At 37.4% G+C, this 16,859-nt stretch overlaps 1 protein-coding gene across 3 annotated transcripts in view; it reads right to left on the bottom strand.

Moving 5' to 3' along the window:
- Window positions 1–3,416: 3,416 nt before the first annotated feature.
- Window positions 3,417–16,859, bottom strand: part of INTS7 (Integrator complex subunit 7) — a 40,347-nt gene continuing 26,904 nt past the window's right edge. Inside the window, exons 13-14 of one of the 3 annotated variants that reach the window (XM_065232257.1) lie at window positions 3,927–4,005; window positions 3,417–3,785 (exon numbers count right to left, since the gene is read on the bottom strand). In XM_065232257.1, the coding sequence (XP_065088329.1) occupies window positions 3,930–4,005 (76 nt within the window). In that variant the 3' untranslated portion in view covers window positions 3,417–3,785; window positions 3,927–3,929. Of the gene's footprint in view, window positions 3,786–3,881; window positions 4,006–16,859 lie in introns of those variants that run through there. The other 2 variants (XM_065232256.1, XM_065232258.1) reach the window with 2 other exon arrangements.

The raw sequence follows: 16,859 nt of genomic DNA, 5'->3' as shown, positions 1-16,859 counted from the left end.
AACCCTGCAAAAGAATAATTCAATTTCGGTTTTTACAAATTTTTGTTTCCAAAATCCACCATATCCAATATTTTCTTTTAAGGACCAAGCACTTTACATCTGTAATTGAAACGACAAAAATCAATTTGCAATATTGCTGAGTGATTAAATTCTAAAAACAATAAGACGGGAAACTGAAGAAAATTATGCAGCAAATAGAGCAAGAAATTCATTTGGTAAAGGATTACTCTGTTTTAATGGTTTATTCTGAAATTTGTTCCTATGGTATGGTTAATTTATTTTTCCCAGTTCTCTCACCGAATTCCCGGGTTTTTCCCGGTTTTCCCGGTTACTTTTCAAATTCCCGGATATTTCCCGGTATTCCCGGTTTTCCCTGTTTGCTGTAACCCTTTAATCACGATAACCACCGGCGCCGATATCTTTCAAGGTGATATCACGACGAATGAGATCGACCCAAATTTGAGTTTAGTTCACTCATTTTCACTTCGGACGGCGTAGTGAACAGCAATAGTAGCAGTAGGAACAAGCAACAATTGACTGGTCGTGGCAAAGGAGGAAAAGGTCTTGGTTAAAGAGGCGCCAAGCGTCATCGCAAAGTTCTTCGAGATAACCGCTATCGGTCGTCTGGCTCGCCGTAGTGGTGTCAAACGTATCTCCGGTCTGAGGTGTGCTGAAGGTGTTCCTGGAAAATGAGGTCCGTGATGCTGTCACCTACACTGAACACGCCAAGCGTATGTGGCCATGGATGTCCTCTTCAATAAAACGGCCCTTTTCAGGGCCATCAAGCTTACATCAGTAAAGAGTTGGAATAGAATTTATCTGTGCTTGTTTGTCCATATTCAGAACCACAAGCCCCTAACGACCACACAAAATGCTCTCCAGAGTTGTAATCTTGTAACCAAACTTGGAAGCAGGGGTACAAGTGATTTTGATTGATTCTCTTAATCAACTTTCTCTTTGAAAAAAATTACTACAAATTTGGTACGCCTACAATTCAAAAACGGAAAGAGCTGAAATAATAGATAATTGATCAATTAAAAGAACTAAATGCTCTTCACATTTATTCCGTCCACTAGCGGTCCTACGTCAAGCTTCCAAACGTGCCAGAATTTTGCAGAATTCTGTTGATGGAAAAAGTTAGGGGCAAATGAATGTAAATAAATGCACGAAATGAATGCAAATGATTTTCCATGCCTGGCAGTAACACTTCCTTCAGCAAAAAGCAAATAGATCCGCACGGCAAGAGAACACGATGTGGACTGTATTTATAGGAGTTTGTACATCTTATTTCAAGTTCATAACATTGCCTTCAATCTTAATCTTATCTTAAAATTAAATCTCGTCAAAGGTTTTTTTACGAGGTCATCTCAAACCTTTTTTTTCAAACTGCCGTGGGGCTAAAGGGTGATACGGTCAAAATTTGGTCAATATCAACTTGACGTATTTCTTTCAATTTTGCATTTAAAAACCTGAACACCCCTCATTTTGAAGGTGTGTGTGTGTAGAATGTTGCTCCTATTTTGCTTTTGGAATTTACTCTTCAGTTGTCAAAATGCCATCCAAGCAAGAAGAGCAGCGTATCAAAATTTTGCTCGCGCATCGCGAAAATCCGAGCTACTCGCACGCAAAGTTGGCAAAATCGCTAAAAGTTGCCAAATCAACCTTTACAAATGTAATTAAAGTGTTTGGGGAACGTTTGTCGACAGCCAGGAAGTCTGGATCGGGGGGAAATCGAAAACCGGAAGCCGCTGAGACGACAAAGAGAGTTGCCGGTAGTTTCAAGCGAAACCCTAACCTCTCTCTCCGAGATGCCTACTAAGCTGGGTGTATCGTCTACAACCGTGCATCGAGCCAAAAAACGAGCCGGACTATCGACTTACAAGAAGGTAGTGACTCCAAATCGCGACGATAAACAAAATACGACGGCCAAAGCGCGATCCCGGAGGCCGTACACGACGATGCTGACGAAGTTTGACTGCGTGGTAATGGACGACGAAACCTACGTCAAAGCCGACTACAAGCAGCTTCCGGGACAGGAGTTTTATACGGCAAAAGGAAGGGGAAAGGTAGCAGATGTTTTCAAGCACATGAAACTGTCAAAGTTCGCAAAGAAATATCTGGTTTGGCAAGCCATCTGTACATGTGGCTTGAAAAGCAGCATTTTCATAGCTTCCGGGACTGTCAATCAAGAAATTTACGTGAAAGAGTGTTTGAATAAACGTCTGCTGCCTTTCCTGAAGAAACACGGTTGTTCCGTACTGTTTTGGCCGGATTTGGCATCTTGCCATTACGGTAAAAAGGCCATGGAGTGGTACGCCGCCAACAACGTGCAGGTGGTTCCCAAGGACAAGAACCCTCCCAACACGCCAGAGCTCCGCCCAATTGAGAAATACTGGGCTATTGTCAAGCGGAACCTAAAGAAGACCAAAAAAAACTGCTAAGGGCGAGCAGCAGTTCAAGGCAAACTGGCTTTCTGCGGCGAAGAAGGTGGACAAGGTGGCTGTACAAAATCTGATGGCAGGGGTCAAGCGTAAGGCCCGGCAATTCGGATTTGGAAAAGCGGAAGCCTAACTGAATATTTTTCCTGAATTTTATACTAATTGAACTTGAAAAAGAAATTTAATTTGATTTTTTAAATAAACGATTTCACCGATTTACACGCGTTTTCCCTTGACCAAATTTTGACCGTATCACCCTTTAGAGTACCACCAGTACTGTTATTGTTTACTCTATTTAACTATTGAATTTTGCAATATTAAGCAATACATAACAAGCAAACCATGTTTACCAATGAAATCAAACAAAAACTATTGTTACTGATATTTTTGTAGCTGGCTTTGCCAAATTTGGTGAAAACAAGCTTTCCGAAGACTTAAATGTTCAACGAAGCAATTTTTTTTACATTTTTGTATTATTTTATTTATAAATGAAGAGGTAGCACTCTTGTCCCGTGTGAAGTTCATTTTTAAGGAGGTGATTTTTGACTAATTAAAGAAAATATTTACCTATTCTTTATTATTAATGTTTCAATTATTCATTATTATTGATGCCTAAAAGCAGGCATTGTTGGAAAAATAGTTTTTATGTGTAATTTTAACCTCTGTAGCCGTCGAATTTTAACTTATTTTTTTTTTTTTTTTATTATTATAGTCACTTTAACACTCTTGGGTCATTCGCGACTTGTCCGGGGGTGAAATTTGAACTCGTGACTTTGGCGTGAGAGGTATGGATGTTAACCACTACGCCGGGGTCGCCCCCAATTTTAACTTAAGTTTATTTAAGTTTTAATTAATTCATTTTCAAAGACCGTAGTGCAAGGAGGGGCATAGTGAACAGATGGGGCATAGTGAGCTTCCTGTGCTTTAACATTGGATTTATTGTGGTTTGAAACAAATGAATTGGTCATGAATCATTGCAATGGTGATATTGAACCAACTACTACAAATTAATTTGTTTCGAATAATTAGAGGTTTATGACTATATGGCGGGATGCTCATTATGCCCCACCTGTTCACTATGCCCCTCTTACCCCTACTTACATTTTCACTAGAATAACAAATTTAGAACTAGGAATTTCAAATAACTGTGATAATTTTAATTAAACCTTCGAATTGAACTGACCGCAATTTGATGATGAACTTGATCTCGATCACTGACAGTCCAAATTTTTATTTTTCCCTATCTGTATGAGTCAAATCGGTCCGTCACTCTCTCGATCGCACTTTTCTCCAGGGGCAACCGGTAAGCCCACTGGTGTTGCGCCCAACAGTTTTCTTCAGATCATCCTTTTTTAATTTGTAAAAGATAATGTTAATTAAGAAAATCTTATATTCACTAATTTTATATGAAGGATTTCGAAGGGAATTTTAGAATACGTTGGAATAAGAAAAATATATATTTCAATGTAGAAAATTCTCTTCACTTACCGTTTAGAAACGACGTGTAGACGATTGTATGTTGATACTTTGTTTGAGATTATCCTCCGGAATACGTACATGGAGCATACTGAAAAGAAACATTTAAACAACCACATTTAATAAAAGAAGGGTTTGTTAGATCATATAACCATATAACCCAGAAAACCATTCCCATTCCCATTGTGTTAACCGTTCCCCAGAATGCACCAGAAAAGTATACCGTAATATAGATTGTATGATAATCGGTCATTTAACGTTGCGTCAATCCGACATGATTTAGGGGTAGTATCTAAAGACTTAATACTGTTGTATAGACGAAATTTCGGAAATTGTTTTTTTTTTTCTTTTTTATTATAGTCACTCTTGGGTCATTCGTGACTTGTCCGGGGGTGAGATTTGAACTCGTGACTTTGGCGTGAGAGATATGGATGCTACCACTACGCCGGAGTCGCCCCTTTCGGAAATTGATTTGTTATGCCAAATGTCTTAAAATGCATGAAACGTCAAGAAATAGTGTTAAAAAAATATATTTTTTATGCCGAATGACTTAAGGGCCACCATGCACAATGATACCGTTGATTAGCGTGGGTGGCTTTTGGTTTGCGGGGAAGGGGCTTACAGGGTTTTGTTTACAAATGCTGATAGGCCCTTTTCAGTTGTTGATTTTGAAATTTTCATAAGTTAGTCTAACAATTGTCTATAGCAATGACAAGCAGTAACCTTGAAATACAAAATGGTTGTATTTCGAGTAGTACTTTCTATGGGTTTCAGTGAGTAAACTGATCTCACAATAGATGTAAATCCGTTTAATTAAACAATATAGATTGAACGCTAGGTATTTCCCTTTTTTATTACTCTGGCCCATTTGGCATAATTGCCGTTTAGCATAATCTGGAAAATGATTTTTTGTGGCTGGTTTTTTATTAAGATGTGTTCTTCGAAAAATATGAAAAATAGCTAATGGTCAAAAAAAGGGAATATACCCATTGAATAATATTTATTCCTTCTTTTGATCATCAGCTGTTCACATTCCGTTGTACATCCTATTTTTTTTCTCGAGAGTTGACTAACTGTAGTCTTAATAGGCTAGCATCTCGGTTGGGTTCTCCATGCGATACACAATACTAACAGACGACTCAAGCTATGGTGCTCACTAGGTCACTGCAGCATTTAGGCTCGCATTGTGATCAAATGTGTGTATTAGATTACGACTATAAATATGTGATAAATCATGTAAATGTAAATGGAATACAGTAATGTCCCGATTTTGACAGCCCCCTCTTTTGAAAATGTTTTCCAATGTTCTACAAAACCCATGCCCTTTTTCAGTAATCTTGTTGAACCTATTGCACCAAAGTATATTTTAAATATCCCTCTTAACGATGAATGACAAAAATTTAGATTTATGATTATGAGAAATTATTGAAAGAAAAAAGTCTGAAGCGCGGAGGGGCTGACAAAATCGGGTCATTACTGTATTTAAAATAAATACTGTGTAGAATTTACATCATTATTCCTGAGCTCCATCGATTTTCGTTTCTGCGTGGTTTTTGTGATATAACCACTCTCGGCATATTACCCTGTAGTACGACTTGGGCGTGCACCATGCAAGTAACTCATCTCTCTCTCGATATTGGGTGATGGTTAAGGAATATAGAAAACGAATAAAAGAACAGATAGAAAGGTATTAACATTAACACCCCCCCCCCACACACACAACGAAAAAGAACCATAGATGCACAGACAAACAGAAATAACACATTTAATATTTATCTCCACAAAACATAGTCACTAAAACACTACCGCCATCTGTTCAGTATCATGTGATGGATAGTACGCTGAACAGATGGCGCTAGTGTGCAGACGTCAAACGCAAGGGAACCGACCGTGCGCGCCACCAACCAAAAACACTCAAATTGACCGTCAAATGCGTGTTCGATGAACAACCTGCGAGTGTTATGTCTGTTTGTCTGTGATAGATGGGTTATTAGGAAAGTTTGTTAGTATTGACCCGTATTCAGCCCTGTCGGCCCCTCGAACACTAGTCGCAGGCAGTTGTTGTTAGGACATGCTACACTGTCACTACTACTATGTTAGAGGTATGACCCGTCAAGTTTCGAAGTGCAAAAAAACTGTTAGAACTTTCTTATAAATTAACTTTACACTCAAAGCAAACTATTTACCTTAGCTTTACAAAAGCGAATTTAAAATTACTATTTTATTTTATGCTAATATTAAAATTATGGTAAAACTACAATTTACGGCTCCATGAAATTAACTCGCTTGAACCTTTCAAATCATTGAACCGGAGAAAAACTACAATTTTAACAAATAGCAAAAAAAATCATAGCAGCACTTGACAAATCATTAACAAGCCCCTCATCCTTAGACAGGGCACATTCCGTTGTACATCCTAAATGGCAAAATATGTATTTATCGATATAAGAAAAGGTTTTTCCCCAGTTACGCCAGATGGTCATTATGCTAAAAGACATTTTGTCAACTTGGGTAGCGAGAGCCTTGATACTAAGATACTGCTCATAGTTTGTAAGACATTCGGTTTTTTTTAACATTTTAGTTTGTCGTCCGTTACAGGGCAGGCTGAGGAGGTGCTGGGTAGGACGGCGATGGTGACTCGATTGCATATGTTGTAGTGCACATCCGAACGTTTGCAGCAGTGGCAGTTACAGTATCAGTATCGCCGGCGTGGGCAGCGGAGGAGGAGACTGGATAGACCAGACCATGGTGGGTATATAAATGGTGATACAGCTTTGTCACTATATAGGCGAGGAGGTCGCGGGGGGGAAAAGTGCGGTTTTAGAGCAAATTGTAAACAAACTCGGTCGCTGTCCCATATGTGGACCGTACACGATTGCTTTTATTGACAATAATCGTATTGTCAATACATTTTATATTGACGTCAATACATCGGTATTGACAATATTTCTGTATTCACATCATCAATATTATTGTCAATACTTGTAAGTATTGACAATATTTCTTACCGTGTGGGATTCGCTATACAAAAATCCAACATGGCTGAATCATGAATTTGACACATTAGAACACCTATATGTAGCCAATTTGGACCAGTCTAGTGTTGTCAGTCCTCTCCCTTTGTTGATTCGATGTATTGTTTTGTTCCGTGTAGGGGCTCGACTGTGTTTGCGCATTTCCTAGTAGTGATTTTGCGTACTCCAAGCACTTCATTGTATAGTGCACACGGCGTCCTCAGGTGTCGGCATGTGAGTATTTGGTTTCTGTAAGTTACCAAAATCATTTCACCAGCCACCATAAGATATGAAGGATTCGACTTAACAATACGTATTCGGAGAATTCTCACACCATTTGGAAAAACTTTGAAGAGAGTTTTCCAGTTATTATGCTTGATGGATAACGCTTCACCGTACTGGGTCATTTATTCGGCAATAGTAAGTTTTGGCGTATCGAACGGCAAATCATGTAGTTTTACATCGACGGCACCATTAACAACGAAAAAAGGAATTTTGTATACTTTCCCTTTGTACTCCATGTGTTTTTCCTTTTATTATCGTGATTTTTAGCCGTACGCTAGTTTATCACGTAGTGTACTCCATGCTGTATTTCAGTGAGTCCATCTTCACAAATACGTACGGCATGATGTTGTTGAGCTGTAGACCTTTCACCCGCGACCAGTCCAGTTGTAGCATTTTTAGACCAAATTCAACAATACTTGGGTTTTGCCGACATGGCACTGAAGTCCATGACCACACAATTCTGACGATTGTTCATGTTGTTGGTTTGATGAGCATTTTCTTTTCGGACAAGATTAGAGAAATTCATCGGGCAAGTGTCCGAATAGAACAAAAATAACACTCTTCACTCCAGTTGACGATCTGATTTTCTAGTAGAAAGACGCTTTGTTTGCTTGCTGTGCTGTTGTTTCGCGCTAGTGGTAATAATTCGTGCACAGAAAAAGAAAAATGTCGAGTGGTATTTCGGTTACAAACACCCTTGGTTTCCTTTTTCCGGACAATGCTGCGCAGCCAAAACTGGCTGAGATGGTCCGCTTTGTAAAAGGACTTGCGGTAACCAGGGAACGATGGATAGAGCCTACAAAAATGCAGAGGAGAGAATGGTTTATATAAAATACAACTCTGAGGAGGGCATGAGAGAAGCCCTTGCGCTCAATGAAAAGAAGCTGCCGTTCCATTATTCTAATGGAAAAAAAGTGGATGTCTACATGTCAGTAGCCGGTAGTAACATTCAATATGTACGAGTGTTTGACCTACCGCCGGAGGTATCCGATCACGATCTGTCGCTGGCACTAATCAAGTACGGAAAAATCAAACGCTGTGTTCGAGAGAAGTATCCCCCAGAATATCAGCTTGATTTATTTACTGGTGTCCGTGGAATCTACATGGATGTAGAAAATGAAATCCCATCGGTGTTGTACTTCCACAATAGACGGGGGAGAATTTTTTATAATGGAAACAAACTTAAATGTTTCGCTTGTGGACAGGAGGGGCACCAAAAAAATGCATGCGGAAAGAGGAAGAACAAATCGACAGGAGAAACAGAAGAAGGTGCTGGGCAAAAAAACAACACATTTGCTGCCGTTCTAGCAGGCACGAGTACTTCGGACAAGCAGACAGTAAAACTCGAAATAGAGATGCTAGAAGAAGAAAAAGAAGCAGAAGAAGAAAAGGATGCAGTTGTAGCTCCAACTACGACCATGGACTTAGAAGTGGATAACAGAGGGCAGCAGAATAATCAGCAGAAACAGACGGTCCTACACTACCAGCAGCGACACAAACAAACAGTTGGAAATTGGACAGAGCACGTGAAAATACACACCAAACTGATCAAAGAACAACAAAAACTATAGAAGCACGCCAGTGAAAATTCACCACCGAGAAAAACTTTACGCCCCAACTCTCCACGCTCCGGCCCTGAATCCGAATAACTTTTAATTCTAATGAATTGTAAACTTATTCCCTAGACTATTGGCTCCGTAGAGTTGATTTCGACAGTTGAGCCTTAAAAATAAATAAAAGGAATAAAAAAAAAAAAAAAACACTCTTACACGCAGAGAAATGGATTGCACGTTCAACAAAATATTGGGTCAAAATCAACAAACATGTTTGTTATCTGAGGGCTAACAAACAATTTTGTTGATTTCAACCCGGTATGTTTATTGATTCTACAATCGTGATAGTTATCACCACCACTAGATATGATTGTCGTTACAACAATCTTTTTTGATTGGGTCCACAATCATGTTTGTTAAATCAATTATATTGTTTAGTTGAACTGACAATGGTAGATTAGTTGAATTAACAAACATTTTGTTAACTTAATAATGTTCGGTAAGGACTTTTTTGCTCACAAAGAAAAGTTCATGTTTTGTTTTTTATTGATTTTTTATTGTTATTCTATATTTACATTCAAATTACTTTGCTGCCTTGTCCTTACGTGACAGAAGCTTGAGGTCGTACTTTTCGATGATCGATCTTCATTTTGCAGAATGAGTGAGTAGATAGGTTGCCGTACACTCTTCTCGAGATACTGAGGTTTTCTCAACGTGTGCGACAGGAGCTGACATGTGTGACAGGGTTGGAAGACCCTGAAACATGAAAAAATATACCTGTTACTACGGTGAATAGGAATTGAGGGGGAATTGCAATAACAGTTTTCAAGCGATGTAAACAATGGATTTAAATTGACGAGTTGGAGTACATGTTTGGCAATACATGTTTATTCCATCCACTTTATGCTACGTTATAAGCGAGGTTATAAGTGGTTAAAAGTCTTAAGTTATCTGTTAACACATACCTGATTATATCGCCACTGGTTCAGTCCGTGGATAACCTTAGCACTTTCAGCTAGGAACGGCGCATGGATTAGCTCTTCACCTCCTTCCTCTCTATAATCCGGAGCGTAGGCAAAAAGTATTTATTTGCTGATAAAAAAAAGCGTCGCCCATTTTTTAATTTGTTTTTGTTTTTTTGTGGATTTTTTTTTTGGGTGATACTTACTGATGAATGCGATAATAACCTCCAAACACAAGTCGAATTGCTTCAACAGCTTAACCACCTCCAGCTCTTCAGGGTCCAGTTGATCAAACTGTAATTCCTCAAGGAATTCCTCGACGAGCGATTCCGCATCCGCTTCTTCAATTTCTGAATTTTCGTTCATTTTGCGACAAAATGGTGCCAATATTTACACTCTACATTTTTTGTACACGCTTCGAAAAACATACTCACTATCAACAAAATAATTTATAACATCATTGTCGGTTATACAAAATACGTTTGTTGAAACGGTAAAATGGGATTGTTGATTTAACAAACCAGAGGGGTTGAATTCAACAAATAATTTTGTAGATCCAACTTTGCAAAATTTCTGTGCGTGTTCACTAAGCTATTTAACCTGAAGGGTGAAGCGTGACCAGGCATGGAAAATCATTTGCATTCATTTCATACATTCATTTACATTCATTTGCCCCTAACTTTTTTCATCAACAGAATTCCGCAAAACGATGTATGGATTATACCTATGTAGGTTTTGTTATTAGCTACAAGCTTGCTCATAACTCAAACCTGTATCTCTTATGCATCACGAACTAGAGCGGGCAGAACTTGTTACTGTTTTTCAGTGAATGTAAAATACATTCACTGAAAAACAGTAGTGGCTTCTGTCCGCTCTGCTTCGTCATGCATAAGAGATACGGATTTGACTTGTTAACAAAAGTTGTAGTTAATAACAAAACGAATAAAAGTTTTATACATCACTTTGCGGAATGCTGTTGAAGAAAAAAGTTAGAAGCAAGTTAATGTAAATGAATGCACGAAATGAATGCAAATGATTTTCCATGCCTCAGTGTGACTAATAGTTTCTAAGACATTTCTGGTAGCGTTAGGTCAACCATGCATACAATTTACAGATCCAGTTGAATTAACGGAATTCGAAAGAACAGCATGTACAGCATGTAATATTATAAGGGCTAATACCCACAGCACTGTGTACATACACATGGAAGGAACTGCACGTGTTCTAAAAAAATATAGAATAAATAATTAAGTGGAATTAAATGGAAGATAACCTTTTTTTGCTGTTTTACTTAAGCATTCCGCTAACAACCCAATTTCATTGCTTCATTAATTCATAGAGAAAATATGTTTCTTCTTTCATTTACTCATAACACAAAAAGATTAATTCTGAATGGATAAAGAGAGATTGTAAGAAATTATGAGGTCTACCAGGCCCAGGTCCAGGTCTTTCTACGAATAGTTAATAAAGAAATGAATATTTGTTACTGTGAACATACAATAAAGAAGGAACCCTTCTTTGAATACATAATATGGAAAGAAATTATTATTTTATAACTGAGCGGAATAATCCCTTCTTGGAATATTTAATATGACGATAATCTTTATAATCAACAAAAAAATAGGAAAGTTTAAACTCGGGGTATGGGCCATGTGTGGTAATTTCATTGAGTTATATTTTTACGTAATTATTACTAATAATATCAGATAAAATTAAAAGCGTTTTATCAGCACCTACTCCCATCCTATCATTTTGAATTTGATTCTATTTTCGATGAATTTCAAATTCTGATTACTTACACGACATGCAGCATTCAGTGAAAAAAAACAGCATGTGATAATAAGAAGGGATAATACTCATTGGATAAGCCTTACCCAATAATCATTCGAGGTCAATAAAAAATGAGAATTGTTTCAGTCATATAGCTAGTAAAAAAATTGGGCTTGAGATATTGCAAACTCATGGGCCTTTACCCCGAATATTCAGACGATTCCCGAGATCGTTAATCTTCGTCGTTTTTCGTGTGTTTCCGTTTTCAAACGCACAAATTAAAAGATCTCAATTAAGCCTCTACTGTGGAATCGCAACAAGAAGGGATCGAGACGCGGAACGCGAGCTTGCTACACGGAGAAAGTATTACATGCGATTCATTATTTTTATTCCTTGTTGATTTTTTCATTGTTTGTGTAATTGATACATCGTTACATTATCCCCTACTAACGGTAAAAAAATAAATGAAGTTTTCTGATTTTTTTCAGAAAAATAAACCAGTAAGTTATATATATACAGCAATTCCATAGAAAAAAGTTATAGTGGGTCTCAGAATTTCATGAAAATTGGTATAGTTCTTCCTTATCAAAAAATATTAGACTCGTATTTTTTTTATTGCGCCATTAGGGTGACCATTTCCGTGTTAGGGTGGTCCAAAAAATCATTTTTTTTCGAAAATGTCTTTTTTCAAAAATTTATAACTTCTGAACCTTTTGACCGATTTTTAAGATTGACCCTTTAAATGAAAGATGTTTTAATTTAGTTTTAAGAAAAATTATGAAACACTCAGAGATATTTGATTTTGTAGGAAAAAAAATATGTTACAAATGCTTTTTCTTGATTTTCACTGCGAGGGTCTTCAACAACTTCTTATTTTAGTATTTTTAATTGAAAGATCATTTAATTTTACTTAACATTTAAAAAAAATAGCGATGTCGGAGAAACAGTTTTGGAGATACAATTTTTTTAAAATAAAAAATTATTGTTCCGCAATATATGCACACACTTATTTTTTTCTACCGAGCTCGGCTGTGCAAATCTCGGCAAAAAAAGTTTTACTGAGATCTCAGCAAACATTTCATTTGTTTTCTGAGATTCAGCTAAGCATTATCCGAGACTCAGCAATCAAATGTCACTTTTGCTGAGATCTCAGTGAAACTTATTTTGCCGAGATTTGCACAGCTGAGCTCGGTGGAAAAATTTAAGTGTGCACCACACGTGCATGGAAACGATGAAGACGCAAGGTAGTTCACAATGCGTCTCCATCGAGTCACAGCAGCTGTGACTAATGAAATCTATGAGTAACTTACAAGCTGGGTGCAACATTCAGTTCAACCTGCGGGGGCCGTCCATAAACCACGTACACCAATTTTAAACATTGCAGATCCTACCTCCCCCTCCTGTATACTTTACTAAATTATTAAAATATTTTTACGAGCGTATACTGTGGCTGGACTCCCCTCCCACATTGAAGTCTTCGTGGCTTTAAAACAGGCCCCAGTTTGACATTATTAATTTTGGTATCAAAATTCTGGGAGAAGTACTTAAATGCTACAAATAATGACGAGGTCGAAGAAAAATAAGTAAAACATGAAGCATTTATTTTCTTTAATTACAATTTCACACATTTTTCTTCCGTTGAAAATGAATACCGTTTGACAATAATATACTTTTCGTTTTGAGGCTTAAAACTATGGGAATGACTGTGTCCCCGAAAATTTGGTTCACATGTATATAACGGTTTTTCAATTTTCTTTCCATTTTATTGTAATCGGATTCTGAAAAAAAACTGATAGTGTATTTTTGAATCTGGCTTAGAAATAGCCCATGAGTAAAGTTCTTGGGCCGTTGTTATATGGTGGCCTTGCAAACTCGCTTTCGCAGCGTTTCGTTTTAATACTCCTGGTCCTGCCAAAGCATCACAAGGGCCCTTTCCATGACAAGTTGCGAAAAAATTCCACTCGGCAGCAATGCCAAAATCTTTTTGCATGTTGCATAAATTAAAAGCGGTCATCTTATTTTTATATTGGCTTCCTGATCCATCTGAGAAAAAGTAAATCTGTTGTAAGCTTGGCAATTTACATTTTTTGCTTTTGCTTGGTTGGCCATATGTTGGGAAACATTGAACTCCTTCATAATTCTATATGTAGACCAACTTTTGGGAAGTGTGGTTAAAATCCTGTATCGCTCATTGCTGTCTCTTGTTTCTTTATATTTATCCTTAAGTTTCACTAAACATAATCATGTCGCAGTTCGTTTATTTCTTACGCATTGTCTAGCGTTCATAAAATGTAAATGGCCAAGCTTACAACAGATTTACTTTTTCTCAGATGGATCAGGAAGCCAATATAAAAATAAGATGACCGCTTTTAATTTATGCAACATGCAAAAAGATTTTGGCATTGCTGCCGAGTGGAATTTTTTCGCAACTTGTCATGGAAAGGGCCCTTGTGATGCTTTGGCAGGAGTATTAAAACGAAACGCTGCGAAAGCGAGTTTGCAAGGCCACCATATAACAACGGCCCAAGAACTTTACTCATGGGCTATTTCTAAGCCAGATTCAAAAATACACTATCAGTTTTTTTTCGGAATCCGATTACAATAAAATGGAAAGAAAATTGAAAAACCGTTATATACATGTGAACCAAATTTCGGGGACACAGTCATTCCGTAGTTTTAAGCCTCAAAACGAAAAGTATATTATTGTCAAACGGTATTCATTTTCAACGGAAGAAAAATGTGTGAAATTGTAATTAAAGAAAATGAATGCTTCATGTTTTACTTATTTTTCTTCGACCTCGTCATTATTTGTAGCATTTAAGTACTTCTCCCAGAATTTTGATACCAAAATTAATAATGTCAAACTGGGGCCTGTTTTAAAGCCACGAAGACTTCAATGTGGGAGGGGAGTCCAGCCACAGTATACGCTCGGTAAAAATATTTTAAAATTTTAGTAAAGTATACGAGGGGGGAGGTAGGATCTGCAATGTTTAAAAATTGGTCTACGTGGTTTATGGACGGCCCGCAGGTTGAACTGAATGTTGCACCCAGCTTGTAAGTTACTCATAGATTTCATTAGTCACAGCTGCTGTGACTCGATGGAGACGCATTGTGAACTACCTTGCGTCTTCATCGTTTCCCATGCACGTGTGGTGCATATATTGCGGAACAATAATTTTTTATTTTAAAAAAATTGTATCTCCAAAACTGCTTCTCCGACATCGCTAATTTTTTAAATGTTAAGTAAAATTAAATGATCTTTCAATTAAAAATACTAAAATAAGAAGTTGTTGAAGACCCTCGCAGTGAAAATCAAGAAAAAGCATTTGTAACATATTTTTTTTCCTACAAAATCAAATATCTCTGAGTGTTTCATAATTTTTCTTAAAACTAAATTAAAACATCTTTCATTTGAAGGGTCAATCGTAAAAATCGGTCAAGAGGTTCAGAAGTTATAAATTTTGAAAAAGACATTTTTGAAAAAAAATGATTTTTGGACCACCCTAACACGGAAATGGTCACCCTAATGGCGCAATAAAAAAATACGAGTCTAATATTTTTTGATAAGGAAGAACTATACCAATTTTCATGAAATTCTGAGACCCACTATAACTTTTTTCTATGAAATTGCTGTATATATAGTTCTATTATTGTTAGTTGAATTGCTAATTGCTTTCAACAAACCAAAATAGTTACTGAAATTGCTTTTCAACTTTTTGCTGCATTAATACTTGAAATTACTTAAAATTCTTAACATTTTGACTATTCTAGAATTATTATATATATTTTATTTATTGTATGAAATTTATTTACGTGCAACGTAAAGAACGTACGTATACGATTAAATATAAAGCATTCATTATTTTTGGATACCATTGAGATCAAAAATACAAATACCAAACACTCCTGTTTGTCCTACTTAAGTCTTAATTGGACCCGTTCTAGATCTACCAGAACATAAACCTGCGTGCCTATGCATCGCTATTTCCTCTATTTTGAGGTATACTCGAGAATTGTCCCAACAAAAAAAAAACTAAATCCTAATGCTTGTACCATCCGGAGCTTTTCCGAATAAATTACTACCGAAAATCATAATTCAATGACCAACATTATTTGGTACTATCCAGTTCCTAAAATAAAGAACCTTAAATGGTATCCCTAATGAACGCACTCTACTGTGAACACACGATACGAATGGTGAACGCGCACTACAAATAACAATTTTAAATTGGCTCACTACTTGACTAGCCTATTGGGCCCAAGCAAACGATTAATGTAGCCCATTCTAGTCGAAATTCTAGTACTACACTATGTTTGTTTTGATTCGCTATGAAAGTTTGACAGATAAAATGAGGAGTTCGTGGATTTTTCTATGTTTCGAGGGGTGTATCGATTAGCCTGGGACCGAAGAGCGTACCAGAGCTGAGCCAAAAAATTGAGCACGTTTTTTCGGGACCTTCTGGTCTTAGAGTTACCTCTATGCTACAAACGTACCCAACGATAAGTTGAATTTTAAGTTTCTTACCAGGGTGGCCATACCTACCGATTTATCGGTAGTCCTACCAATTTTCGGGATGCCTACCGATTCACAGACGAAAGGTTCAAAACTACCAATTTTTCACTTTTTTTTACCGAGAATCACAGATTTTAAGTAATCTTGAAAAATTTTCAATACCTATATTTTGGTTTCCATGTAGTCAGTCAATTTGATCAAACGCGGTACGTTTTGCAACTTCAATCCAAACGCATGAGTTTTTTTTACGTTTAATCGACTTTCTCTGTCTGTCTCATAGCGGAGATGCTATTTTCTGTTTATCCCTTTATTGGTTTCATCATCCCTTTTAAACTATTGACAAAAGGGATGATGAAAAATAAAAGAAAATCAGTTCAGCTTCGAACCTCTTCGGATACGGTTGTGTATAAGTTTGTTTCTGTTTTGTGCGTGCGTTCGCTGATTTTGCCAGATTAGCGCTGGCACTCTGCCTCCCGGACGGTTATACGTGTGTGATTGGTGGTTTTCTCGCTTTCCGAGAAGTTTTGGAATCGAAAAAGAAAACGTGATGCATCATGTTTGCAGGCATCAGAAGAGATGTCGCAATCTGCGTTGGTTGTTTTTTTCTTCGCTTGTGCTCCCGGTACAGAAATTTGTTGCGTCGCGAGTGATAGTTTTTGATTTCAGTTTGTTTACGCGATGTATGATTTTGTAAGCGGTCGCTTCGTGTTCGCGTCATGGAACAATCGACTACATTCGACCAGAGGATTGATCCCCGTAGGGCGGGTCTATGATCGGAGCTACTACACCAAGCGTGACATAGCTGCTTGCAAGGGATTCAGTTGGACTGAATTGGTGAGATTGTTCCT

Source organism: Ochlerotatus camptorhynchus, unplaced genomic scaffold (genome assembly GCF_037179485.1).
Source record: "Ochlerotatus camptorhynchus isolate MF236.1 unplaced genomic scaffold, CSIRO-AGI_Acam_v1.1 ptg000366l, whole genome shotgun sequence".
Classification (NCBI taxonomy): Eukaryota; Metazoa; Arthropoda; class Insecta; order Diptera; family Culicidae; genus Ochlerotatus; species Ochlerotatus camptorhynchus.
The sequence above is the reverse complement of the archived record's forward strand: the minus strand, read 5'-3'. Positions and strand labels throughout refer to the sequence as shown.